This window comes from Pan paniscus, chromosome 4 (assembly GCF_029289425.2).
Source record: "Pan paniscus chromosome 4, NHGRI_mPanPan1-v2.0_pri, whole genome shotgun sequence".
NCBI lineage: Eukaryota > Metazoa > Chordata > Mammalia > Primates > Hominidae > Pan > Pan paniscus.
This window is the reverse complement of record NC_073253.2, coordinates 143,490,683-143,517,341: the sequence shown is the minus strand read 5'-3', so window position 1 is coordinate 143,517,341 and position 26,659 is coordinate 143,490,683. Positions and strand designations below refer to the sequence as shown.

General features: G+C 37.5%; 1 protein-coding gene across 1 annotated transcript; it reads right to left on the bottom strand.

The window, feature by feature from the left end:
- Positions 1-126: 126 nt before the first annotated feature.
- On the bottom strand, positions 127-20,472 carry SPINK13 (serine peptidase inhibitor Kazal type 13). Its single transcript, XM_055112773.2, has 5 exons — positions 17,985-20,472; positions 16,726-16,828; positions 12,059-12,096; positions 4,209-4,336; positions 127-382 (listed from the first exon to the last, which is right to left on the bottom strand). Exons 2-5 carry the CDS (start codon positions 16,793-16,795, stop codon positions 334-336), a joined length of 285 nt encoding a protein of 94 aa, XP_054968748.1. The 5' UTR covers positions 16,796-16,828; positions 17,985-20,472; the 3' UTR covers positions 127-333.
- Positions 20,473-26,659: the final 6,187 nt, after the last annotated feature.

Sequence of the window (26,659 nt, the reverse complement as noted above, 5' to 3'; positions counted from 1 at the left end):
ATTCTGCAGATAGGCCTGCAATTGGTGGTAAGTATAATTTTAGGTAGTGTTAAGCCCAACTGGTGAAGAGAATTTAAACTACCCAAAATGGGAGTAAGATGACTTAAAACAATCAATACACAGAAATGAATATCAGCTCTTTTGTTGTTTATTTGTAACAAATGTGATATTTGGTTCTTGTCAGTTTGATTCCTTCATTTTTGTCTCTCATTTTGTTCGACATTTAAGTACAGCATAGGGATGTTATTTAATTTACATCCTCACACTCCAAAAGAAATACTATTCTGAATTAAGTAGAAAAAGAATAAGCAAGTGTAGTTACTCCAGTACCCATTAATCACATTTTCCATATTTTTCAAATTTTATATGATAATGAAATTCCCTAAAGAGAAGAGAAAAAAAGATTAGTATCATAAGGAAAGTGAACATTGGTATTGAATGTGCTTTTCCTTATCTTCTAAAAGAGGTCCTGAAAAGGGAGCTGCTTTTAAATTCCCTTTACATCCTTCTTTTTTTTTTCATTTTTGTTTGTTACCACTATAATTTGTACATTCTTTCTCCATGTCTTGATTATTCAAAAGGTGTCCTATGACAATTTTTATGTAGAGTTTTTCATCCCCTAACCCATTCCCATCTCAATACCTTTCCATTCAACATAGAAATACCAGATTTTTTTTTACCAAGAGGTAAAAGATAACCACAGCAATAATGCTATGCATAATTCACGCAATTCGCTCTGTGCTCAAATTTTTCACTGTTTTCACACTGTCCATTGATTGTAGTCTATTCCCCTTACTTGGGTATTTATGTTTCACAAAAGACTAGCCTCTGCATTATTTCCCATCTTTACATATTACTATTCTCTAAATACATAATGTTCCTTTCAGCATCATATTTGTATTACATCTCTAAAGACACTGCACACTTATTTGATTCCAAGTGTTTTCCCAAACAGTTGGCACTGTGTAGATTGAACAATCCATTTTCTTTTTTGTGTTCCATTTCTTTAAAACTCCTTTAGCCCTCTCATTCTTCAAGAGACTTCCCACACCAACCCCTATAATCAGGTTCACCTTTGATATATATCTAATGCACTTATTTGGTTCAGGAATTGCAAACATAAATGCTTGGAGCCTAGTGGGTAATATAAGTAAGTGATGTGAGCCACTTCCATCACAAAAGAGAGAGGAAGAACTATGGTTGTTTGGAACACATGATCTCCATTTGAACAGGGAGCTACTATGAGGCAGCTGTTGCTTATTTATTGCCTGAGAAATCCTTGCTTAGTATCACTAAGCAAGTTTGAAATCTGTATTTGTGGGTAAATTCTATCAATGATTTCAAAACATATTAAAACATCATTTTTGTCCAACAAAACCAAGGTTGGTTTCTATTCTCATCAACTTTGTATGCATATGTTCTTTTTGTCAAATAAGACCACAAGCTTTTTAAGAGTATGGACTGTTTCATGTAATGTTCTCTTTTCTTAGCATATATTACCAGAGTGCTAGGCTGAGTAGGCCTGAGGGATTCATTAAGGACAGAGAATATGACTCTATAAATTCTAGCCAAGTCTTGGATTCATCATTGTTTTTCAAAGATTTTACATTGTTCACAAGTGGCAGATATCTCTGAGAGCAGTGAGTCCAATTTGCCAGGGCTTTTTCCTCAAAACACTGCCAAGAGCAGAGACCAAGGAATTACCCTTCTCCTCCTATTGTTCAAAAGAGCATTAGGACTATTCTTCTTGCCCCGAGATGTAGAAATGGCATGAAAATTAAGTTTATACATTCAGGTCATATGGAGAATTAAGCAAATATGCATGTCACTGCACCATTCCTGCCATTGGAATTAATTTTCTGTGTTCCAGAATAAGATATGTTTGATATGAACTGTGCTGCTATTGGCTACAATGTTACTGAACGGTTTTTAACTATTTTAACCAGCAGGGCTCTTCATTTATTCTTAGACTGAGAAATAAAAACTAGAGTGGTCACAGTACATCTCTCAGAGTTACAAGGTAGAAAGGAAGGAAAGAAGGAAAGAGGGAGAGAGGGAGGAAGGAAGGAAGGAAGGAAGGAATTACTACACCAGGAATTATTACCAGCTTCTGGAGGATGACCTAGAAGCCCAAGGAAGGAAGAAAGAAGGTAGGAAGGAAAAATGGAAGGAAGGAAGGAAAGGAAGGGAAGGAGGGAGGGAGGAAGGAAGGAAGGAAGAAAGAAAGGAAAGGGAGGGAGGGAGGAAAGAAGGAAGGAAGGAAAGAAGGAAGGAATTGATGAAGGAAGAGAGGAAGGAAGAGAGGAAGGAAAGGGAGGGAGGGAGGAAGGAAGGAAAGAAGGGATTGTTTCTTTAACCTCATCCCCATCTTTGCCAAGGAGATCTGAGGCCTGATCTTTGAGCTGCTAACACCATTCCGTGAGGTTACAGCTTCCTCACATTTCCTAGATGAGCCTGAAAGGAATCTTAGAATGATCTTTGTGGGAAGTTGTGAAGTAATAGTCCGGCAGATCACGGCCCACATTGTGTGTCTGTTTGAATCTATGTGATTTTCCAGAGGCCAGGGCATTATGAGCAAGACCCTCTTACACTGCTCTTTTTAGTAGTGTGTGTACAAACACCACAGAGTATAACAGAAATATTACATGGAAGAGCTACAAAGACATTTCCAAGTCTCTTTTCTGACTATCTCATTTCTAAGAAATCAACAGTAACCGCATTAGGAAGGAAGGATAATGTAACTTAATTATTCTATATAGTCTGGTATCTCGTTCATCTTTTAATGAGAACAGTAGAGCCAACAGTAGAGACCTGGTTAACTTACATTTTTACATTTACATTCTTTTTCTTTAAAGGACATTTCAATTATCCTCTGAAATGGAATAATCCTCATTGAAAGCATGATACTAGAAGCTCATGAGGATTATTTTCAAAGAAAGCTGTGCAGAAGAGTTGGCTCAGCAGGCTTGGCATGCTCAAACCAGCTCCTGGGAGATAACCTACGAGCCCTTGGAATAGTCTGTGCAATAGGGTATGTTTGTATACCCAGGACCTGGGTCTGCCAAAGAGTTTATGCTAGCCATGAAATTTATAATGAACACCTGTTGTTGTTTACCTAGGGTCCTGGAGCACTCCATATCAGTTTGATCTCTGGCTGGGGAGGAGCTGGAGATTAAGTATTTAAGATCAGCCATGTAGGTATTCTGTGCCTACCTGACTGACCCCCATTAAAAAGTCTGAACACCAAGTCTTGGGTGAGCTTCCCTGGTAAGCAATACTTCATGTGTGTTGTCATGGTAGCAGGGAGAATTAAGTATCGCTTCTGTGAGTCCACTGGGAGAAGACAGCTGGAAACTTGTGCCTGCTCTCTCGGGGACTCCACCTCATGCATCTTTGGTCTTTGCTGATTTTAATTTGTATCCTTTCATTATAATAAGCTGTTACCATGAATGTAACAGCTTTTCTGAGTTTTATGAGTCCTCCTGAATCCTCAAGCCTGAAGATAGTCTTGGGGAACCTTAACAGAGAAGATCTCACAGGTCATGAAGAAGTTAACTAACAAGACACAGGGCTGATTTGTGAAAACAATTTTGAATGGAGCTAAATATACATTGTAAGGAATATTATTAATTCTTTAGTCTAAATTTCCTACTGAATTTATTTGAAAGGCAAAAATAATATGAAAAGTTGACTGTCAATTTTTATGCATGTAAGACCACAAAACCCCTTTGCTACTCGTGTGTGTATCTATACCTGCATCTATGTTTATACGTTTGTCTATGTCTATAGCTGCATCTGCATCTTTTTCTACACCTCTTAATAGCTACCAAACACTGATAGGTGCTATTCATAGGTTTGTCAATGTGACATATTAAAAAAGTTCAGTGTTTTTTTTAAATAACTAGATTTCCATTTATTGCTTGAATATAATCTACAGATTACCTACAAATATAATCTGTGTACAGTTCTCCCAGAACATTACGTAAGCCTTTTTTCTTTTTTAAATGATTCAACTTTGAATACTAACTAAATTCTAGGAGACTTTCTTTCTTCACTCTGTCTGTAGTCTGTCCCCAGTTTTTGTAAATAATGAGGCTATTTTTTAAAAAAAGTATGCATCAGTAAAACCCAATTCCTTGATTATGTTTCTTTGAAATTTCTGTGAAGAACTAGAGGGAAAAAATAATGGCATTTTATTCTGAACTTACCTCTGTTCAACACAAAAGAAACACTCATTCTGGAAAGTGTGGCCATTTGAGGCACAAACAGGTGCTGTCACATTGGGGCAGTCTGCATTGTAATCAGGGTCCAGTGGGATATACATTTTACATCGGGGCTGCAAATACATGACACCATAAAGTGACAAATAATACACTCTCTCCCATCTATTTCTTCCTGTCACTTCTGCCCCACTTAAAAATAATATTAAATCATACCAGTCAATTGATCTTATCAAGGATTCACTGTTCTGTGGCCTTCTGTCAGGCCAGTTTCTTTTTCTGATTGTAGTGTCCCCACCCATCCTATCATCTCTTCAAGTCATAACCATTTTAATATCCCTGTTTAACCTTGAATGCAAAGTTTTCACTTAGCCTTCATGTTTCAGTTCCAGTAGGATGTTTATGACTGGAGATACTTATGTGTTTGTGAACTTCTAGAGGACAGACCTCAAGTGTCATTGGTCAGAATAAGGATTTTGTATTAAAACTTATTAAAACTGCAGGCAAGATAGCTGAATAGGAACAGCTCTGGTCTGCAGCTCCCAGTGAGACCAATGCAGAAGGTGGGTGATTTCTGCATTTCCAACTGAGGTACCTGACTTATCTCACTGGAACTGGTTAGACAGTGGGTACAGCCCACGGAGGGTGAACAGAAGCAGAGTGGGGCGCCACCTCACCCGGGAAGTGCAATGGGTCAGGGAACTCCCTCCCCAGCCAAGGGAAGCCATGAGAGACTGTGCTGTGAAGGACAGAGCTATCCAGCCCAGATACTATGCTTTTCCCACAGTCTTCGCAACCTGCAGACCAGGAGATTCCCTCAGGTCCCTACACCACCAGGGCCCTGGGTTTCAAGCACAAAACTGGGTGCCCATTTGGGCAGACACTGAGCTAATTGCAGGAGTTTTTTTTTCATACCCCAGGGGTGCTTGGAATGCCAGGGAGACAGAACTGTTCACTCACCTGGAAAGGGGGCTGAAGCCAGGGAGCCAAGTGGTCTTGCTCAGCAGGTCCCATCCCCACAGAGCCCAGCAAGCTAAGATCCACTGGCTTGAAATTCTTGCTGCCAGCACAGCAGTCGGAAGTCGACCTGGGACACAAGCTTGGTGGGGGGAGGGGCGTCCGCCATTACTGAGGCTTGAGTAGGTGGTTTTCCCCTCACAGTGTAAATAAAGCCACTGGGAAGTTCCCACTGGGTGGAGCCCACTGCAGCTCAGCAAAGCTGCTGTAGCCAGACTGCCTCTCTAGATTTCTCCTCTCTGGGCAGGGCATCACTGACAAAAAGGCAGCAGCCCCAGTCAGGGGCTTATAGATAAAACTCCCATCTCCCTAGGACAGAGCACCTGGGGGAAGGGGCAGCTGTGGGTGCATCTTCAGCAGACTTAAACGTTCCTGCCTGCTGGCTCTAAAGAGAGCAGTGGATCTTCCAGCACAGTGCTTGAGCTCAGCTAAGGGATAGACTGCCTCCTCAAGTGGGTCCCTGACCCCCGTGCCTCCTGAGGGGGAGATGCCTCCCAGCAGGGGTCTACGGACACCTCAAAGAGGAGAGCTCTGGCTGGCATCTGGCAGGTGCCGCTCTGGGACAAAGTTTCCAGAGGAAGGAGCAGGCAGCAATCTTTGCTGTTCTGCAGCCTCTACTAGTGATAACCAGACAGGGGCTGGAGTGGACCTCCAGCAAACTCCAGCCAACCTGCAGAAGAGGGGCCTGACTGTTAGAAGGCAAACTAACAAACGAAAGCAATAGTATCAACATCAACAGAAAGGATGACCACGCAAAAACTCGATCTGAAGGTCTCCAACACCAAAGACCAAAGGTAGATAAATCCACGAAGATGAGGAAAAATCAGCCCAAAAAGGCTTAAAATTTCAAAGCTCAGAAAGCCTCTTCTCCTCCAAAGGATCACAGCTCCTTGGCAGCAAGGAAACCAAACTAGATGGAGAATGAGTTTGACAAATTGACAGAAGTAGGCTTCAGAAGGTGGGTAATAACAAACTCCTCTGAGCCAAAGGAGCATGTTCTAACCCAATGCAAGAAAGCTAAGAACCTTGATAAAAGGTTACAGGAACTGCTAACTAGAATAACCAGTTTAGAGAAGAACATAAATGACTTGATGAAGATGAAAAACACAGCATGAGAACTTCATGAAGCATACACGAGTATCAATAGCCAAATCAATCAAGCAAAAGAAAGGATATCAGAGATTGAAGATCAACTTAATGAAATAAAGTGTGAAGACAAGATTAGAGAAAAAAGGATGAAAAGGAATGAACAAAGCCTCCAAGAAATATGGGACTATGTGAAAAGACCAAACCTACGTTTGATTGGTATACTTGAAAGTGATGGGGAGAATGGAACCAAGTTGGAAAACACCCTTCAGGATATTATCCAGGAGAACTTCCCCAACCTAGCAAGACAGGCCAACATTCAAATTTGGGATAAACAGAACACCACAAAGATACTCCTGAAGGAGGGCAATCCCAAGAGACATAAATGTCAGCTTCACCAAGGTTGAAATGAAGGAAAAAATGTTAAGGGCAACCAGAGAGAAAGGTCGGTTTACCCATGAAAAGAAGCCCATCAAACTAGCAGTGGATCTCTCTGCAGAAACTCTACAAGCCAGAAGAGAGTGGGGGCCAATGTTCAACATTCTTAAAGAAAAGAATTTTCAACCCAGAATTTCATATCCAGCCAAACTAAGCTTCATAAGGGAAGGAGAAATAAAATCTTTCACAGACAAGCAAATGCTGAGGGATTTTTGTCACCACCAGGCCTGCCTTACAAGAGCTCCTGAGGGAAGCACTAAACATGGGAAGGAAAAACCAGTATCAGCCACTGCAAAAACATACCAAAATGTAAAGACCATCAACACTATGAAGAAACTGCATCAACTAATGGGCAAAATAGCCAGCTAGCATAATAATGACAGGATCAAATTTACATATAACAATATTAACCTTAAATGTAAATGGGCTAAATGCCCCAATTAAAAGACACAGACTGGCAAATTGGATAGAGTCAAGACCCATCAGTGTGCTGTATCCAGGAGACCCATCTCATGTGCAAAGACACACATAGACTCAAAATAAAGGGATGGAAGAAGATTTACCAAGCAAATGGAAAGCAAAAAAAAAAAAAAAAAAGCAGGGGTTGCAATTCTAGTCTCTGATAAAACAGACTTTAAACCAACAAAGATCACAAGAGACAAAGAAGGCCATTACATAATGGTAAAGGGATCAATACAACAAGAAGAGCTAACTATCCTAAATATATATGCACCCAATACAGGAGCACCCAGATTCATAAAGCAAGTTCTTAGAGACCTACAAGGAGACTTACACTCCCACACAATAATAGTGGAAGACTTTAACACCCCACTGTCAGATAGATTGATGAGACAGAAAGTTAACAAGGATATTTAGGACTTGAACTCAGCTCTGGACCAAGTGGACCTAATAGACATCTACAGAACTTTCCACCCCAATCAACAAAATATACATTCTTCTCAGCACCACATCGCACTTATTCTAAAATTGAACACATTATTGGAAGTAAAACACTCCTCAGCAAATGCAAAAGAACGGAAATCATAACAAACAGTCTCTCAGACCACAGTGCAATCAAAGTACAACTCAGGATTAAGAAACTCACTCAAAACTGCACAACTACATGGAAACAGAACAACCTGCTCCTGAATGGCTACTGGGTAAATAACAAAATTAAGGCAAAAATAAAGATATTCTTTGAAACTGATGAGAACAAAGACACAACATAACAGAATCTCTGGGACACAGCTAAAGCAGTGTTCAGAGGGAAATTTATAGCACTAAATGCCCACAGGAGAAAGTGGGAAAGATCTAAAATCGACACCTTAACATCAAAACTAAAAGAATTAGAGAAGCAAGAGCAAACACATTCAAAAGCTGGCAGAAGGCAAGAAATAACTAAGATCAGAGCAGAACTGAAGGCGATAGAGACTCAAAAACCCCTTCAAAAAATCAATGAATCTAGGAGCTGGTTTTTTGAAAAGATTAACAGAACAGATAGACTGCTAGCCAGACTAAGAAGAAAAGAGGGAAGAATCAAACAGACACAATAAAAAATGATAAAGGGGATATCACCAGCAATCCCTCCAGAATACAAACTACCATCAGAGAATACTATAAACATCTCTATGCAAATAAACTAGAAAATCTAGAAGAAATGGATAAATTCCTGGACACATACGTCCTCCCAAGACTAAACCAAGAAGAAGTCGAATCCCTAAATAGACCAATAATAAGTTCTGAAATACAGGCAGTAATTAATAGCCTACCAACCAAAAAAAGCCCAGGACCAGATGGATTCACAGCTGAATTCTACCAGAGGTACAAAGAGGAGCTGGTACCATTCCTTCTGAAACTATTCCAAACAATAGAAAAAGAGGGACTCCTCCCTAACTTATTTTATGAGGCCAGCATCATCCTGATACCAAAACCTGGCAGAGACACAAGAAAAGAAAATTTCACACCAAGATCCCTGGTGAACATTGATGGGAAAATCCTCAATAAAATACTGGCAAACTGAATCCAGCAGCACATCAAAAAGCTTATCCACCATGATCAAGTCGGCTTCATCCTTGCGATGCAACGTTCGTTTAACATATGCAAATCAATAAACACAATCCATCACGTAAACAGAACCATGACAAAAAGCACTTGATTATCTCAATAGGTGCAGAAAAGACCTTCAATAAAATTCAACACCCCTTCATGCTAAAAACACTCAATGAACTAGGTATTGATTGAATGTATCTCAAAATAATAAGAGCTATTTATGACAAACCCACAGCCAATATCATACTGAATGGGCAAAAGCTGGAAGCATTCCCTTTGAAAGCCAGCACAAGGCAAGGATGTCCTCTCTCACCACTCCTATTCAACATAGTATTAGAAGTTCTGACCAGGGCATTCGGGCAAGAGAAAGAAATAAAGGGTATTCAAATAGGAAAAGAGGAAGTCAAATTATCTCTGTTTGCAGATGACGTGATCATATATTTAGAAAACTCCATCATCTCAGCCCAAAAATTCCTTAAGCTGATAAGCAACTTCAGCAAAGTCTCAGGATACAAAATCAATGTGCAAAAATCACAAGCATTCCTATACACCAATAATAGGCAAACAGAGAGCCAAATCATGAGTGAACTCCCATTCACAATTGCTACAAAGAGAATAAAATACCTAGGAATCCAACTTACAAGGGATGTGAAGGACCTCTTCAAGGAGAACTACAAACCACTGCTCAAGGAAATAAGAGAGGATACAAACAAATTGAAAAACATCCCATACTCATGGATAGGAAGAGTCAATATTGTGAAAATGGCGATACTGCCCAAAGTAATTTATAGATTCAATGCTATTCCCATCAAGCTATCATTGACTTTCTTCACATAATTAGAAAAAACTACTTTAAATTTCATATGGAACCAAAAAAGAGCCCATACAGCCAAGACAATTTTAAGCAAAAAGAACAAATCTAGAGGCATCACGCTACCTGATTTCAAATTATACTACAAGGCAACAGTAACCAAAACAGCTGTATAGACCAATGGAACAGAACAGAGGCCTCAGAAATAACACCACACATCCACAACCACCTGATCTTTGACAAACCTGACAAAAATAAGCAATGGGGAAAGGATTCCCTATTTAATAAGTGGTGTTGGGAAAACTGGCTAGCCACATGCCAAAAACTGAAACTGGACCCCTTCCTTACAATTCACACAAAAATTAACTCAAGATGGATTAACGATTTAAATGCAAGACCTAAAACCATAAAATCCCTAGAAGAAAACCTAGGCAATACCATTTAGGACACAGGCATGGGCAAATACTTCATGACTAAAAAACACCAAAAGCAATTGGCAACAGAAGCCAAAACTGACACATGGGATCTGATTAAACTAAAGAGCTTCTGCACAGCAAAATAAACTATCATCAGAGTGAACAGGCAACCTACAGAATGGGAGAGAATTTTTGCAATCTACCCATCTGACAAAGGGCTAATATCTAGAATCTACAGGAAGTTTAAACAAATTTATAAGAAAAAAACAACCTCATCAAAAAGTGGGTGAAGGATATGAACAGACATTTTTCAAAAGAAGACATTTATGCAGCCAACAAACATATGAAAAAACGCTCATCATCACTGGTCATCAGAGAAATGCAAATCAAAATCACAATGAGATACCATCTCACACGAGTTAGAATGGCGATCATTAAAAAGTCAGGAAACAGGCCGGGCGCAGTGGCTCACATCTGTAATCCCAGCACTTTGGGAGGCGGAGGCGGGCAGACCACAAGGTCAGGAGATTGAGACCATCCTGGCTAACATGGTGAAACCCCGTCTCTACTGAAAAGTACAAACAATTAGCCAGGCTTGGTGGCGGTTGCCTGTAGTCCCAGCTACTCGGGAGGCTGAGGCAGGAGAATGGTGTGAACCCGGGAGGCGGAGCTTGCAGTGAGCCAAGATCACGCCATTGCACTCCAGCCTGAGTGACAGAGCGAGACTCCGTCAAAAAAAAAGAAAAAAGTCAGGAAACAACAGATGCTGGAGAGGATGTGGAGAAATAGGAATGCTTTTTCACTGTTGGTGGGAGTGTAAATTAGTTCAACCATTGTGGAGGACAAGGTGGTGAGTCCGCAAGGATCTAGAACTAGAAATACCATTTGACACAGCAATCTCTTTACTGGGTATATACCCAAAGGATTATAAATCATTCTATTATAAAAACACATGCACACATATGTTTATTGTAGCACTATTCACAATAGCAAAGACTTGGAACCAACCCAAATGCCCACCGATGATAGACTGGATAAAAAAATGTGGCACATATATACCATGGAATACTATGCAGCCATGAAAAAGAATGAGTTCATGTCCTTTGCAGGGAAATGTATGAAGCTGGAAACCATCATTCTCAGCAAATTAACACAGGAACAGAAAACCAAACACCACATGTTCTCACTCATAAGTGGGAGTTGAACAATGAGAACACATGAACACAGGGAGGGGAACATTACACACTGGAGCCTGTTGGGGGAGCGGGGACAAGGGGAGGAATAGCATTAGGAGAAATACCTAATGTAGATGACAGGTTGATGGGTGCAGCAAACCATCATGGCACATGTATACCTATGTAGCAAGCCTGTATGTTCTGCACAAGTATCCCAAAACTTATTAAAACTGAGAATAAACCCTGGATTTACCACGGTTTAGCTTTGTGACTTTGAACACATGGCAGGTATTATTTTACTTAATGATCAGAGATATATTTACTCAATATTTTATTTGACTATAAAGGTATTTATTTTACTAAAATATTATATTTTAAAGCTTGTGCTACATGGGAGACAATCTAAGTATGGAGAGGTCTATGTGCAAGGTCACATAGAATCCTTCTATTCTGCTTTACTTCCATGAAGATTTATTTATTTATTTATAGACAGGGTTTCACTCTGTTGCCCAGGCTGGAGTGCAGTAGTGCCATTATGGCTCACTGCAGTTTCCAGCTCCTGGCCTCAAGTGACCCTCCCAACTCAACCTCCCATGTAGCTGGCTACAGCCTTGCCCCACCACACCTGGCTAATTTTTGTATTTTTTTAGACACAGGATCTTCCTATGTTGCTCAGGCCGACCTTGAACTCCTGGGCTCAGGTGATCCTCCTGCCTCAGCTTCCCTAAGTTCTGGAATTATAGGCATGAGCCACTGTGCCTGACTTTCCATGAAGTTTTAGATCTCTCATGTCTGGAGAGTGATTAGACTAGAATTACAACCTAGAACTGAGAAATTTAAATTTACCTTAGGCCACCTAGTGAAGTCACGTTTTTTGAAAATTCCTGCTAATAAAGAACAAACACAGTAAGTTAAAGGAAATAGTTCTCCATGGGATATAATATCACCTACTGAAGTCACTGATTGAATAATGTAAACTAATTTAATTACTCATTTACAAAAATATATACAAAAGAATTTTAATAGCAATAGAATTTGCAGTAACATTCCTTTTTAAATTACTTTATCCACTTTTTCTTTTTCACAGTATTGATTTTATTTATAAATTTGCTGTATCAGTGAGGAAAGAGTAAAAACTGAGGTTGTATATATAACTTAAAATAATTGTATTTATTTATTTTCACTTTTGTTGGCTTTAGCTTCCTCTTCACTGCAATTGGGGTAATTACATGCATTTTTAAAATTTAAAAAAGTAAATATTACATAGTAAGTAATGTATCAGGCCAGTTCCTACCAAGATGCTGAATTAAAGTGGGCACAGTTATGATAAGAAAACTGAGGGAGTTCCCTGGCTTTCAGAATACTGACTTTATGGGTTGGTTGTATGAGGGGTGCTGGTGTTGCCTGGGACAGAGGGTGACTAGCTGCCTGTGGGAAAATGAAATAAGAAAGTACTTATTGTATTCTGCTCTTACTTATCTGTCACTGTTAAGTGATATTTAAAATATCATAGAATATTCTGACTTTCCAAAAGTTAGAATTTTCAAAAGGTAAAAGAAAAATTCTGCACGATATTTAGAAATCTTCCCACAAAGAAAAGACTACTAACCTTTCGAGGAATAGGTCTTGCTGATTACATGTACACTCTTTCAGAGAACAAAAAAGATAGAATGCTTTTATCTACTTCTGAAAGGTCAGAATATTTTTATGACAAAAGTAGCTGGATATAGTTATAAGAAAAGAAAAATAAAGGTCTTCATCTAGTAAAAATGAAACAAAATTACATGTATATACTGCACATCATACATAAGAATTAACTCCAAATGAATCAGGATTTAAATGTAAAAAATAAAATTATACAATAATTAAAATGACATAATTCCTTTTTCATCATAAAGATTCATTAATCTAAATACAATAACAGAAAACACAGATGCATTTTTTTTACTTAAAAATAAAAACAACTTCCTGGCAAAAAATAAACATATACAATCTAAAAAGATTTTTGATAAAGGGCATAATTTATAAAGAACTCATTAAAATTGAGGGAAGAAAAAAATAAGAAACCTAATTGAAGAGCAGACAATATGCATGCAAATATAATTTACGCAAGCATACATACTCAAAAAGATACAGAAATGACCCTTAAATCTCTAAAGGAAATTCAGCCTTACTCATGCTAAGAAAAATGCTAATTAAAACTATATGGAAATACCATTTATCACGTATCAGATTAGCTGTTGAGAAAGAGGTTCCTGGTGGGAATCCAAATTGGAAGAATGTTTATGAGGTAAAATTTGGCAATATTGAACAAAACTATATTTGCATTTACAGAATTCTTATTCCATGCTTTTGCAAAACGTTAAGCCTACAAATTAGAGTTCAATGTATAAATGACTTTTTTGTCTTTAAGAATATATAGTTCAACTAATAGATTCAAAGATAAGTTGGGTTAGTTCCATTCCTCCCATTTTGGTGTAAACATATTTTTCTTTTAAAATATGGTTTAGTTAATTTGTTAAAGACAGACCCTGAAGGTTCTGCACTTGTGATTTCTGGTGTGGATCCTGAGAACAGGAAGTATTGACATCCTAAAGGTCTGACATTTTCATAACAGATTGGCATAAAGATAAACAAATAGATCAGTGAAAAGGATAGAGTCCAGAAATATAGGCATCTAAGAAGTTCAAAAATATACACTTCTATGGACAAGTGCTCTTTGGCAAAGGGGAAAGAACAATTTAGTGGAAAAAGAATCATCCTTTCCACAAACCATACTAAAACAATTGGGCTTCTGGAAGGAAAACAAAAAAAGAATCTCAATTTATATATTGCACCATCATCTGAAACATTTTTTATTATCTAATATTTTTTTCTTTTTCTTTTTTTTTTATTATACTCTAAGTTTTAGGGTACATGTGCACATTGTGCAGGTTAGTTACATATGTATGCATGTGCCATGCTGGTGTGCTGCACCCACTAACTCGTCATCTAGCATTAGGTATATCTCCCAATGCTATCCCTCCCCCCTCCCCCCACCCCACCACAGTCCCCAGAGTGTGATATTCCCCTTCCTGTGTCCATGTGATCTCATTGTTCAATTCCCACCTATGAGTGAGAATATGCGGTGTTTGGTTTTTTGTTCCTGAGATAGTTTACTGAGAATGATGATTTCCAATTTCATCCATGTCCCTACAAAGGACATGAACTCATTTTTTATGGCTGCATAGTATTCCATGGTGTATATGTGCCACATTTTCTTAATCCAGTCTATCATTGTTGGACATTTGGGTTGAATTTTAATTTTCTAATGAAAAGTTATTAGTTCATGCAGTAACTTTGGAGAACCATCTGGCATTATCTTCTATTATAGAAAATTCACACACATTGTAGCATAGCAACTCTACTCTTGCTATGTACTCCAGATATATACCTAAGAGAAACTCTTGTTCACGTGCATCATAAAACATGTATAAGAATATTTCTACCAGCTCTGCTTTTAACATCATAAATTTGTAGGCAAACCAAATGTCCATCAACAAAAGAGTAATGAAATTAGGGTATAGTCGCACATTGGGATATTATTCATTGATGTGATATTATTCATCAATGAAACTAAATGAACAGCTGCACACATGAATATATATAAATTTAAACAATATGTAGGAAAAAGCAAATTTCAAAAGATGAAAATATTCTCTTCATATAATATTGAATTACAAAGTCCTAATAATAGGCCAGGCGTGGTGGCTCACGCCTGTAATCCCAGCACTTTGGGAGGCCAGGCGGGCGGATCACGAGGTCAGGAGATGGAGACCATCCTGGCTAACATGGTGAAACCTCGTCTCTACTAGAAATACAAAAAATTAGCCTGGCGTGGTGGCGGGCGCCTGTAGTCCCAGCTACTCGGGAGGCTGAGGCAGGAGAACGGCGTGAATCCGGGAGGCGGAGCTTGCAGTGCACTCCAGCCTGGGCTGGAGTGAGACTCTGTCTCCAACAAAACAACACAAAACAAAAAGTCCTCTATGACAAGTTATATAAATGTTACATAAATGTTAAAATAATTATAAAAATATATTTTCCACGATGTGTATAAATAAAAGACTATATTAAAAATAAGAGCATGAGAAGAATGGACACAAGATTTAGAATGACTGAAACTGAAGTAAGAATTCTGGGAAAAAATAAATTTAAAAAAAGATGTAGAATTGTGTTTTTCCTGGATGAAGATAGACAAGAGAATTGGTTGATTGAATACTACATTACTGGATTTGAACTTTTGTCAGTAGTCTAGATTTTTGCAGGAATGATATATTCATGGTGCTTTTTGATTGAACCCAATGAAATTTATTGAACCAAGTATTGTGATTAATCCAATTCTATCCAACTGAGGCATATTTAAAATAATAAAGTATATTACAGAGAACCTACACATAGCAGGCAATCAATTGATAATAGCTACATTTTTAAACATTCATTTACTGAGCATTTACTTTGTACCATGTATTTAAGGATGATCTGGAAATGCAAACATGAGGTTATAGTGTCTGCTTTACTAATCTGTAATTTATTTGCAGGTGTACTATTTTCTTATTGCTGTTGTAATGAATTGTCACAAACTTAGTGACTTAACAAAACACAAATTTATTATCTTACAATTCTGGAGGTGAGAAGTCCTAAAGTCAAGATGTCAGCAGTGATGCATTCCTCCTGGAGTTTCTAAGGAAGAATTAATTTCCTTACCTTTTCCAGCTTCTACAGGCTGTCTGAGTTCCTCGGCCCATGGCCCTTTTACTGCACCATTCTAACTTCTGCTTCCATTGTCACATCTTCTCTGACTTGGGCCCTCCTGCCTCCCTCTGATAAGAATCCTTGTGATTATATTGTTCCACCTGAATAGTCCAGTATAATTTTTCAATCTTAGGATCCTTAACTAAATTACATCTGCAAAGTCCCCTGTGCCATGCAAGGCAACATATTCACAGGTTCCAGTGATTAGGACTTGGATATTTTGGGGAGGCATTATTCCATCTATAATTAACAGGTAACATAGGTTTTGTTTTTATACATTCATGATTTTTACTACTGAACTCTAAAGACACATGTCAACCCAACATCAGTCACAGAAATAGCTTTTTTCATTGGCTTATTTTTCATTATCGTATTTATCATATCATTTATCATATTTGAAATCCATAAGAAAATGCATCATTTTTTCTAGGAAAAATAATAATTATACTGTATATTGCTTACAATAAAAAAATCACAATTTTCTCTGCTCTAGAGGATTTCTTTTGAATTGACAGAATAGACACGAGGTTGTGACTCCACCATGTAGAAAACAAGTCTGGTTTTTCTATTTAAGAATATACATTTTAATTATACCCAGTTTGGACGGCACTGGCTTACATTTCAGCAAAATATTTCCCATAAAAGTAAAAAATTACTTGTTTTCTTTCCTATAACTTTAAGAAAATCAGAGTTTATCTCCCAAAACCTCTTAGGTTACTCACCTGAGAAAGCCACATGTGTCAAAGTACAGCATACCAGGAAAAATATAATCCTGTGGGGAAAGGCAGCCATTTGCTCTCATATAAGACTCTTCTTTGATAAGGCCTGTGAACATGCCCAAGATTGTTTTTAGTTTCCTGCACAGCTAGCTTTTCCAATGTGAGAGAACACAATACCCTAAGGTGATACCATTCTTGTACACTTGCCCTGGTGATTTATACTGACCTGGTCTCCAGGAACTCAGGCCTGAGAGAGCCCTTTTGCTTTCAAGAGGAAGATGAAAAACATAAAAAAATGACTTTTTTTTTTTTCTGCCAAAAACTAGCTGACAATCACAGTTCTGGCCTAGAAGAAAAATTAGGCCCAATATTCATCAGGGCTGACTCAAAGTCTATTACCTATACATAGGTTCACCCTACAATTATCTAATTATCTCGCTGTTAATTACCTAAGCTGCTGCCTTCTTGTTAGTGAATACAGACATGTAAAGAATTCATAAGAATTCTGAGGTAACAGGTGTAACCTGAGGGCTGTCCTGTACAATCTTGGACATATCACCCTATAACATGTGATTCCCTGAGATGGACCAGTTTCTCCCACACTTAAGCCCTTTATTTCCCAGCTAAATTTCTCTTTGCCAGGTCAGTCACATGGGCTCAAATATAAAGAATGGGTTAAAAATAGAATTGTTGGTCATGCTTAATAAAAATTGTGTATACCTTCCCTGATGCAAGAATCAGAAAAAAAAAAACAAAAAAACATATGACATATGACCTTGAATTGAGTGAGATGCTAGAAACCAGAGTTTGGAGTTAGAGAGATGGCAGTTCAAATTCTTGGTTTAATGTCTCTGAGAAGTGTAGGCCTCAGAAAGTATGAACTTCATAGGATATTGAAAGAATCAACTGATATTAATATAAGTAGAGTTTAAACATAGTAAATTGAAAATTTGTTTAGCCCAACTTTTCTTTGCTAGGAGTGAAATATTTAGGCCCAGGGAGAAGATACCTTCCCAGTCCATTTCCTTAACTTGCTCACGCCCTACTCTATCCATTCTGTCTCCTTTCAAAATTGTAGCAGGGGCATAAAGAGAAATGAAGGAGAACCATAAATAAGCATGACATTTTCTCTACTTTAATATGCAGAGGAAACAAAAGGAGGGTGTTAGAGGAAAAAGAGGGAAACCCACTGACAGAGAGGAAAGCTGAAGAGATCCCACCACTGACTTGGACTAAGGAGAGAGAAGTCAAAGAGTAGTTACCTGGATGAGGTGGCTGAATATGGGCCTGCTCTTGTCACTTTGGATGTCACAACTAGCCTTGAGAAGAGCTGCTGTTCCAGGAGTCTGTCACAACTAGCCTTGAGAAGAGCTGCTGTTCCAGGAGTCTGTCACAACTAGCCTTGATAAGAGCTGCTGTTCCAGGAGTCTGTAGCCAAGGACGTACAGCAGTGGAGGCTGACTCATTGCATAGCTGAGTGACCAATTGCTTGGCATGAGTTTACTTTAATGGCTGTTTCTGAGTTTGATCCCTCTCTGGAACCAACCCCTCTGATGTGTCCTGTTCCAGCAGGAAGAGACAGACCTGGAGGTTCCGTACTTGTGATTTCTGGTTGTGGATCCTGAGAACAAGAAGTACTGGGATCCTAAAGTTCTGACATTTGCAAAGCAGATTAATGACCTACCACATTCCAGATCATTTGGTGATTTTGTGTGTGCGTGTGGGTGTGTGTGTGTGTGTGCCAAATTCAAGGTGGTCCCAGCCTTTCTAGTCTTCTCTAACCCTTCTTCTCAGAAGTCGCACCTGTTCTGTCTTTCTAGGATGTAATTTTTTTTCTATTAGCCTGGGTAACACCCCAACCAATAAAGTTTGCAATATCCAAGCCTCCTAATTTCTCTACTTATTAGCTTATATTAAGCTTCAGCATGAACAAGCCTAAAAACTCACCATTATCTGGAAAAGTTCTATTTCACAGGCTTTAATCTCTCCTAGAGTAGTTAGCACTCTTTTGTGGCTTTGTGTTCCTGTACTAGCTTGAATTCCACAGTCTGACATTAATAATTAGCTCCTTAACACGTCCATCCTCTCTTGATGTCCTGCTCTCTATTTTTCCTTCTTTATTCCAAGTTGGGATAAATTCAGCTTCTTATTTTCCTGCTCCAGACCTTGGTTGTGGAGAAAGATAGAAAAAGTTCCATACAGGGGACTCTGTGATCCTGCTAACATCATTATTTACCTAAGCTCTTTAGACTCCAGTGAAAGCTTCTTATTTAATGTCATGTTCCTACTTTATGCCACGTGTCCCACACCATCTTCTTTGTTTTATGCAATTTATTTCCACTATCTGATCCCATTCCACCCACATGACTTTGAGTGGAAAACTTCATCTCTTCATTGCTGAGTAAACAAACTTCAGGATGAACAAGCCCTGTCCACTATTTTCCCTTTTACTTTAAAATTCTGGAATTTTTATGATCTACGTTTTTTTCCTCTGTTTTTATTCTTCACTCCATATCAACTTACCTAGGGATCTACACCTTCATTCATTCTTTTCATTCTGTCGGCACCTGGCTATGGAGTTTACATTTCTCATCATATTTACTCCTCATAATAATCCTGTGAGGTATATACCACTCTGAGTCTTGTATAAGAGAAAAAGAAACTGAGATAGGGATAACTCAAAGGGATAATTCATTTGCTGAAGCTACCAACTAGCTACTAACCATGCTAGAATGGACAGAGATGACATTCATGCCAAAGACCATGTTGACTTGCTATCTCTACATTTGCTCTAAGTTTAGGGAAAAAAAAATCCCTTCAATTTATCCTCCAACAGTCTTCTTAGAACCTTACCATGGATGCCTTGTATAACACATTTCACGTTTCTGGTAAAAAAAAAAAAAAAAAAAAAAAAAGTACCCCTCTTCCTTTCATTAAATCTTGCTTTTCCCAAAGCCAGTGATTTTAATCTCTTCAAAATACTGCCTTCTAATTTATTAGAATATAGGCTCTGTTAAGGAAAAGGCCTTGCCTATATCTGTTAATAATTTTTACCTTGTAATCACAGTGAAGAGTATTGAATTTGCCACATGGTAAGTATTCAGTAAATAAATAGATATAAGGTGAAATAAAGTAGTCCACCCATCCTTTTTTTATTCGGTTGTTTACTGTGTTCTTGGATATTTTTAAAAATGTGTTTTCACAGATGTAATTTAGAGACATTGTATCTAGTCCACCAAAAAAAAAACACCTAATTTTGATGAAGGAGTCACATACATTTTGGAAAAGTAATATTTTTATAATATAGTTCCTATATACATGAATATGATGGGCCTTCTTTTTGACTTGCAGGGTAGTTTATCCATTTTATTTATGTACAGATATTACCTCAATGGTGGACACAAATCCAAATACAAATCTGATCTTGTTGCCCTACTCAAGTCCTCCATTGGCTCTTCATTGCTTATATTATGGTACTATTATTTATGGTAATAATACTCGGGTATGACAAAAGTAACATTTTACTTTGTGTAACTGAAATCAACTTGTTCATTTTACTTAAGGATAAAGTTACCCTTTATTTTCCCCCTGAATAGAAACACACACAATATTCCTTGCATACTTTTCATGTATGCAATGTTGCTTCCCTTCACCCTCATTATTTCTAGTGTTTTTATGCACATATATTGATTATAATGTTCAATCATTAGTAACCTTTCTTTTACAGAGAAAATGAGAAAGTAGATTGTTGTGATTTATCTGTCATATATAAGAATTTTATAGAAGATTAGCAAATTTTATAAATATGCTGTAATAGTGCAATTTTTCAATGTGGAATTGAAAAATTCCACGTTTAGTAATTAATAATATTAATATTTCTATAAAAATTAGAAGCCAAAATTATATGAGCTCAAATTTAGGTTTAGCAATGAATGTTTCAGTAGTTTCTTAGATAGAAATGATCTACGTATTTAATAAATATCCATTGCTTAACATAACTTTCAACATTTTTTCATTTATGTATTGGCCATTTGTGTGTCTTCTTTTAAGAAATCTTTATTCAAGTCCTTTGCCCACTGTTTAGTTGGTTTATTGTTTCCTTGCTATTGATGTGTTTGAGTTCCTAGCATATTTCAAATTTTAGTCCCTTATCAGATATATCATTTGCAAATATTTTCTCTCTTTCCATGTCACTTCACTCTGTTGTTTTGTTTTGTTTTGTTTTTCTGTGCAAAGCTTTTTAGTTTGGTATTGTCCCATTTGTCTATTTTTGCTTTGGCTGCTTGTGATTTTGGGGTTATACCCAAGAAATTATTGTCCAGATCAATGTTATGGAGCTCTTTCTTCCCCCTCTGTTTTCTTCTAGTAGTTTTAGTTTCTGGTATTACATTTAAGTATTTAATGAATTTTGAGTTGACTCTTGTATAGGGGATGAGCTAAGGATCCACTTTCATTTCTGTGCATGTGAATATCCAGTTTTCCCAGCACCATTTATTGAAGATACTGTTCTTTCCCCATTGTAGATTCTTGGCACCTTTGTTGAAAATCATATATGTGTGGGTTTATTTCTGGGCTGTCTATCCTATCCATTGTTTAGTGTGTCTACTTTTATGGTCGTTCCATGCTGTTTTGATTACTATAGCTTTGTAGTATATTTTGAAATTTAATAGCATGGGTCCTCTAGCTTTGTTCTCTTTGATCAAGATTGCTTTGGCTCTTTGAGGTTTCTGTTACTCTATATGAATTTCAGAAATTTTTTTCTACTTCTGTGAAGAATGACATTGGAATGTTGATAGGGATTGCTTTGCATCTATAGATTGATTTGGGTAATAAGGATGTTGCAACAATATTAATTCTTTGAATCTATGAACATGGGACATATTTCATTTACTTGTGTTTAATTCCGTTCATCAGTGTTTTATAGTTTTCAGTATACTTATCTTATACTTCTTTGTTTAAACTTACTCCTAGGTATTTTATTATTTGTTTTATGCTATTGTAAGTGAGATTATCTTAGTTTATTTTGTGCTGCTATAAATGAATTATAAAGAAAATAATTTATTCTCTAATGGTACTAGAGGCTGGGAAGTCTAAGATCAAGGTACTAGCATCTAATGTGGGCCTTCTTACTCTTTCTACATCCTCACATGGCAGAAGATGTATGTATAAAAGTGAATGAACCCATTCCCTGAAGCCCATTTTATCATGGCATTAATCCATTCATGAGGACAAAACCCTCATAACCTAAATACCTCCCAAAAGGCCACACTTCTCAACATGGTTACATTGGGGATTAAGTTTTCTACACACAGTTTGGAGGACACATTCAGACCATGGCAGTGATTATTTTCTTGATTTACTTTTTAAACAGTTTGTTGTTAGTATACAGAAACACTACTGATTTTATATGTTGACTTTCTATCCTGCACCCAACTTTACTAAATTTGTTTATCAGTTTTAACATTTTTTTTTTGATGAAGTCTTTAGGGATTACTTTTTTCTCTCCTATTTGGGTGACTTTTATTTATTTTTCTTGCTTAATTTTCCAGTTAGGACTTCCAGTACTACATTGAAAATAAATGGTTAAAGTGAGTATCATGTCTTGTTCCTGATCTCAGAAGAAAAACTTTCAGTTTTCACCATTGAGTAAATGTTAGCTGAAAACATAATCATCACTAAAAAAAAGTTGTTAGCATAATTACTCACTTTGATTAAAATCAGATTTATAAGTTTTATAATATTCAACACCTATCAAATATAATATTAGCTTATTTGGATAGTAAACCCAAGTAGAATAAAATGTATGTCTCCATTATACTTCATGCTGACAACTCAGTCACATATCTGATTTTATTTAGCCAATACTATCAAATCTGTCTTATTTATCAAAGATTTATACAAATTACATACCCTTGAAAAACATTTGGATTAGTTACTAAATTTCTGGGAGTTTTAAGGAAGTGCTTATTTTTTTCTAAGCCTATTAGAATAGAATTCTTTTTAAGAGATTGATATAGTTTGGCTGTGTTCCCACCCAAATCTCATCTCGAATTGTAGCTCCCATAATTTCCTCATGTTGTGGGAGGGACCAGTGGGAGATAGTTGAATCGTGGGGTTGGTTTCCCCAAAACTGTTTTCGTGGTAGTGAATAAGTCTCATGATATCTGATGGTTTTATAAGGGGAAATCCCTTTCACTTGGCTCTCACTCTTTCTCTTTGCCTGCTGCCATCCATGTGAGACATGCCTTTCACCTTCCACCATGATCGTGAGGCCTCCCCAGCCACGTGGGACTGTGAGTCCATTAAACCTTTCTTTTGTAAATTGCCCAGTCTTGAGTAAGTCTTTATCAGCAGTATGAAAATGGACTAATACAGATATTTTATAAATTAATATGACAATACCAGGCCGGGCATGGTGGCTCACACCTGTAATCCCAAAAGTTTGGGAGGCCAAGGCAGGTGGATCATGAGGTCAAGAGATCGAGACCATCCTGGCCAACATGGTGAAACCCCGTCTCTACTAAAAATACAGAAAATTAGCTGGGTATGGTGGTGTGTGCATGTAGTCCCGGCTACTCAGGAGGCTGAGGCAGGAGGATAGCTTGAACCCAGGAGGCAGAGGTTGGCAGTGAGCCGAGATCACACCACTGCACTCCAGCCTGGCGACAGAGTAAGACTCTGTCTCAAACAAACAAAAAAGACAATACCATCTGGGGGTAGAAAAATGTCAGATATACATAGCAAACATGTATAAACATATAGACTGACACAAATAGAAACCTTACAGATTTCACTTAAAAATTTTAGTAATGAGTTAGGTACAAATACAAAAGCATAAAACTTACTAATTTGTATAAAAGTTGGTTCTCATCTGTTCCCACTTTACATTTTTATTAGAATTCTTTCTCTGGAAGATTGGACATATTAAGGTTATCTGCTTAAATGAGGGTGAAAACTTTCCTCTAATATTATGGAGGACTCTTAATATAATATTTTGTTCTAACATATAATTTGATGGAGAAAATGGCTTTGGCCACACGTGGTTGCTTTTGGGGTTTCTGAATTTCTCAAAAACTGAACCCATTGGAGGCAGAGGGCTTAAAGTTAGTATATTCATATCAATAAGGAAGAAAGTGGACAGAATTGGTGTCATAGTAGTGGAGCATACAGTCAGCAGGGGTTGGAGAAGAGGAAGAGAAAGGATCCAGTCAACTGAGAAATTTCCGAGGTAGGAGCAGGATAGATCAGAGAAACTGGGAGGCCTCAAAAGAAAACACCAGAAAGAACTTCTAGTCCAAAATACTCCTCAAACAAAGAAGGTCAGAGAGTATACTCATGCTGAATGTGACTGACACCAATAAGCCTTTTTATGGCTTAATCATGGACACACGAACTGTCTCTGTCAAAGGCTTAGAAAATATAGTCATCATAAGCCAAAGTCACTCCCAAGGTTAGCTAAAAAGAAGGAAACTAAGTTGCCACAGATGACAAAATCACTGAAAAAGGAAAGAATTTATATTTAGACAATCTGATGAGATTAAGATTATATTCAGTAGAAATATAATGCACCTTGTGTCTCAGGTCCACAACCTGACAGTTGACTGTCTCATGATGCAGACCTCAATACTACTTGGGCCCTCGATTGGGAGTCAGCAGACCTGGGATCTAGTTCTAATGTACATGAGTAAGGAATCATTATGAGTAAGGAATATGAGTAAGGAATATGAGTAAGGAATCATTTCCCTCTCTGGAGATCAGTGTGTCCATCTGTAAAATGGGGTGGTTGACTTGCTCTCTTCCTGCTCTAAAAAGCAAGAATTCTAAGTAGACATGCATAATTAGCCTATACTGTACATCATACTCCTATTAATATCCTCACTTGATTTCCATGGACAGTTGGCTAGGATTATCCTGATTTGTTCTATCTGTACCACACACAGAGATGAGGATTAGCTCAGAATGTCAAGATGTTCCTGTGCCTTGAATTATATCTCTCACAATCCAGCTGCAAGGAGAAAAGGAGTTTTCACATACCCATATTGTAGACTGCAGCAAGTAATTATATGGACTCTAAAGTCAGAAGAATGAGGTCAGGAACAGCACCATCATTAACCAATTTTCTGGAATTAAGAAACATTTTTAGCCTCTTCAAACCTCAGTTTTCTCATATAGAAAGAAGAGAAGATAACTGTATTTTTTCAAACTAGTTTTGAGAAAAGTAAGTGTAATAACAGATTTAAAACACTTTTTGCAAGGCCTGGTGAATAATCAGTGTTCAATAAATTTAGGCTACCATCCTCATGTTCCCTAGATTGAAATTTAGACAATGAAGAAGTCACTAGGACTCCTGAATGGAAGAGTGATTAAGGCAATATTCAGTGTAAAATATCTTCTTTTCTCAAATAAATTGAGTGATGCAAAATACTTATATATTTATTAATTCAGTAGGGAGCACTCTTATTACTTGACTTGTTCCGGGAAAACCCAAACAATGTAAAATATTTTAGAGAGGTTTATTGTGAGCCAACATGAATGACCACAGCCAGAGGGCAACACAAACCTAAGAAGCCTTGAGTGTGATGTCTTGAGGCAGTTAGGTCACAACTCTGTTTTTTACAGTTTAGGAAAGTAGAAGTTACAGGCAAAGTCATAAATTAATACATGAACTGTATATATTGGTTTGGCCTAAAAGATTGGATATCTTGAAATGGCTTACAGGTCATATGTGGTTTCAGAAATTATTTAATTTGCTATTGGCTAAAGGAATAAAGCTTAGTCTAAATATATGGAGTCAGCAGAAATGAATGTTTAAGTTAAAATCAGGAAGTCTGTTAACCAATACACTGGGTCAGAGTGACCTGTAGGGGTGTATGATTTGACCCTTGTCTGGCATGGCCTTAGGTCGTGTTTAGAATTTGGATCTTATTGTCATAAGAATCTGTTATTTTAGCCTTATGATTTCTATTTTAAGACCCCATTTTAAGATTTTGAGGGTGTATAAAGAGTAAAGCTGTGAGAACATTTTTGAAGAAGAATACAACGGGAGACAAGAGAAGATGAAGAAATGAGAATCGAAATGATAGGAAAACACAAGAAATTGTAATAGGTGAGGTATTTGAGAAATTCAAGAATTAGAAGTGGCTCCATATGCAAGAGCAGATGGGACCTGGAAGCAACCTATGATTGAAAAACAGCAGAAAAATGATGGGGTTCAGTTACTCAGGAGGCTGAAGCACGAGAATCGCTTGAACCCAGGAGGTGGAGGTTACAGTGAGCCAAGATAGCGCCATTGCACTCCAGCCTGGGCAACAAGAACGGAACTCCGTCTCAAAAAATTATAAAATAAGATAAAATAAAATAAAATAAAATAATGGAGTAGAATAAACTCAGGTTCTGGGAACTGAGAGCAGCAGTTGTAAAAGGAGGAAAAGCAGAAGAGAGTTAGCCTACCAGGACTACAGGAGGCACAGTAGAGCAGGAGTGTCTCAGGAAAGAGCTTTCAGAAATAAAGCTTGTACCCTTTCTCAGTTTCATGTGATGAACTGAGGACCCGCACATCCAACACAGTAGTCACTAGCCAAAGGACCTGTGACAATTTAGATTTAAATTAATACAATTTAAAAAAAAGTGTTAAGTTTCTTAGACATACCATGTTTCAAATGGAAGGAAAAAGGAAAGAGGGGAAATATAAAAGGTTAGAGCTAGTCTGCCAAATCTAAAACAGTAATACAAAAATGACTACAAAAAAATCTGTGAAAGCATTGTGGGTGGAGTAGAGTGTGTGTTAGGTTTGAAAAAAGTATCCAGTTGTAAGATTCCAATCTTATCCAAAGTCAGCCTGACCCTCATCTCTCAGGCATATTAATGTGTTATATATACAGGTGTTTTGAGGATGATTTATTTGAGGAAAGGATTGTTTTGCTGAATAAAAATTTAG

Excerpts from the sequence above, each read along its gene's own strand:
- SPINK13 (XM_055112773.2), bottom strand. The coding sequence starts at position 16,795 with ATGGCTGCCTTTCCCCACAGGATTATATTTTTCCTGGTATGCTGTACT. Across the intron at positions 12,097-16,725 it reads GACACATGTGGCTTTCTCAG|GAATTTTCAAAAAACGTGAC; the intron begins GTGAGTAACCTA and ends CTTTATTAGCAG. Across the intron at positions 383-4,208 it reads TTCTTTTGTGTTGAACAGAG|GGAATTTCATTATCATATAA; the intron begins GTAAGTTCAGAA and ends TCTTCTCTTTAG.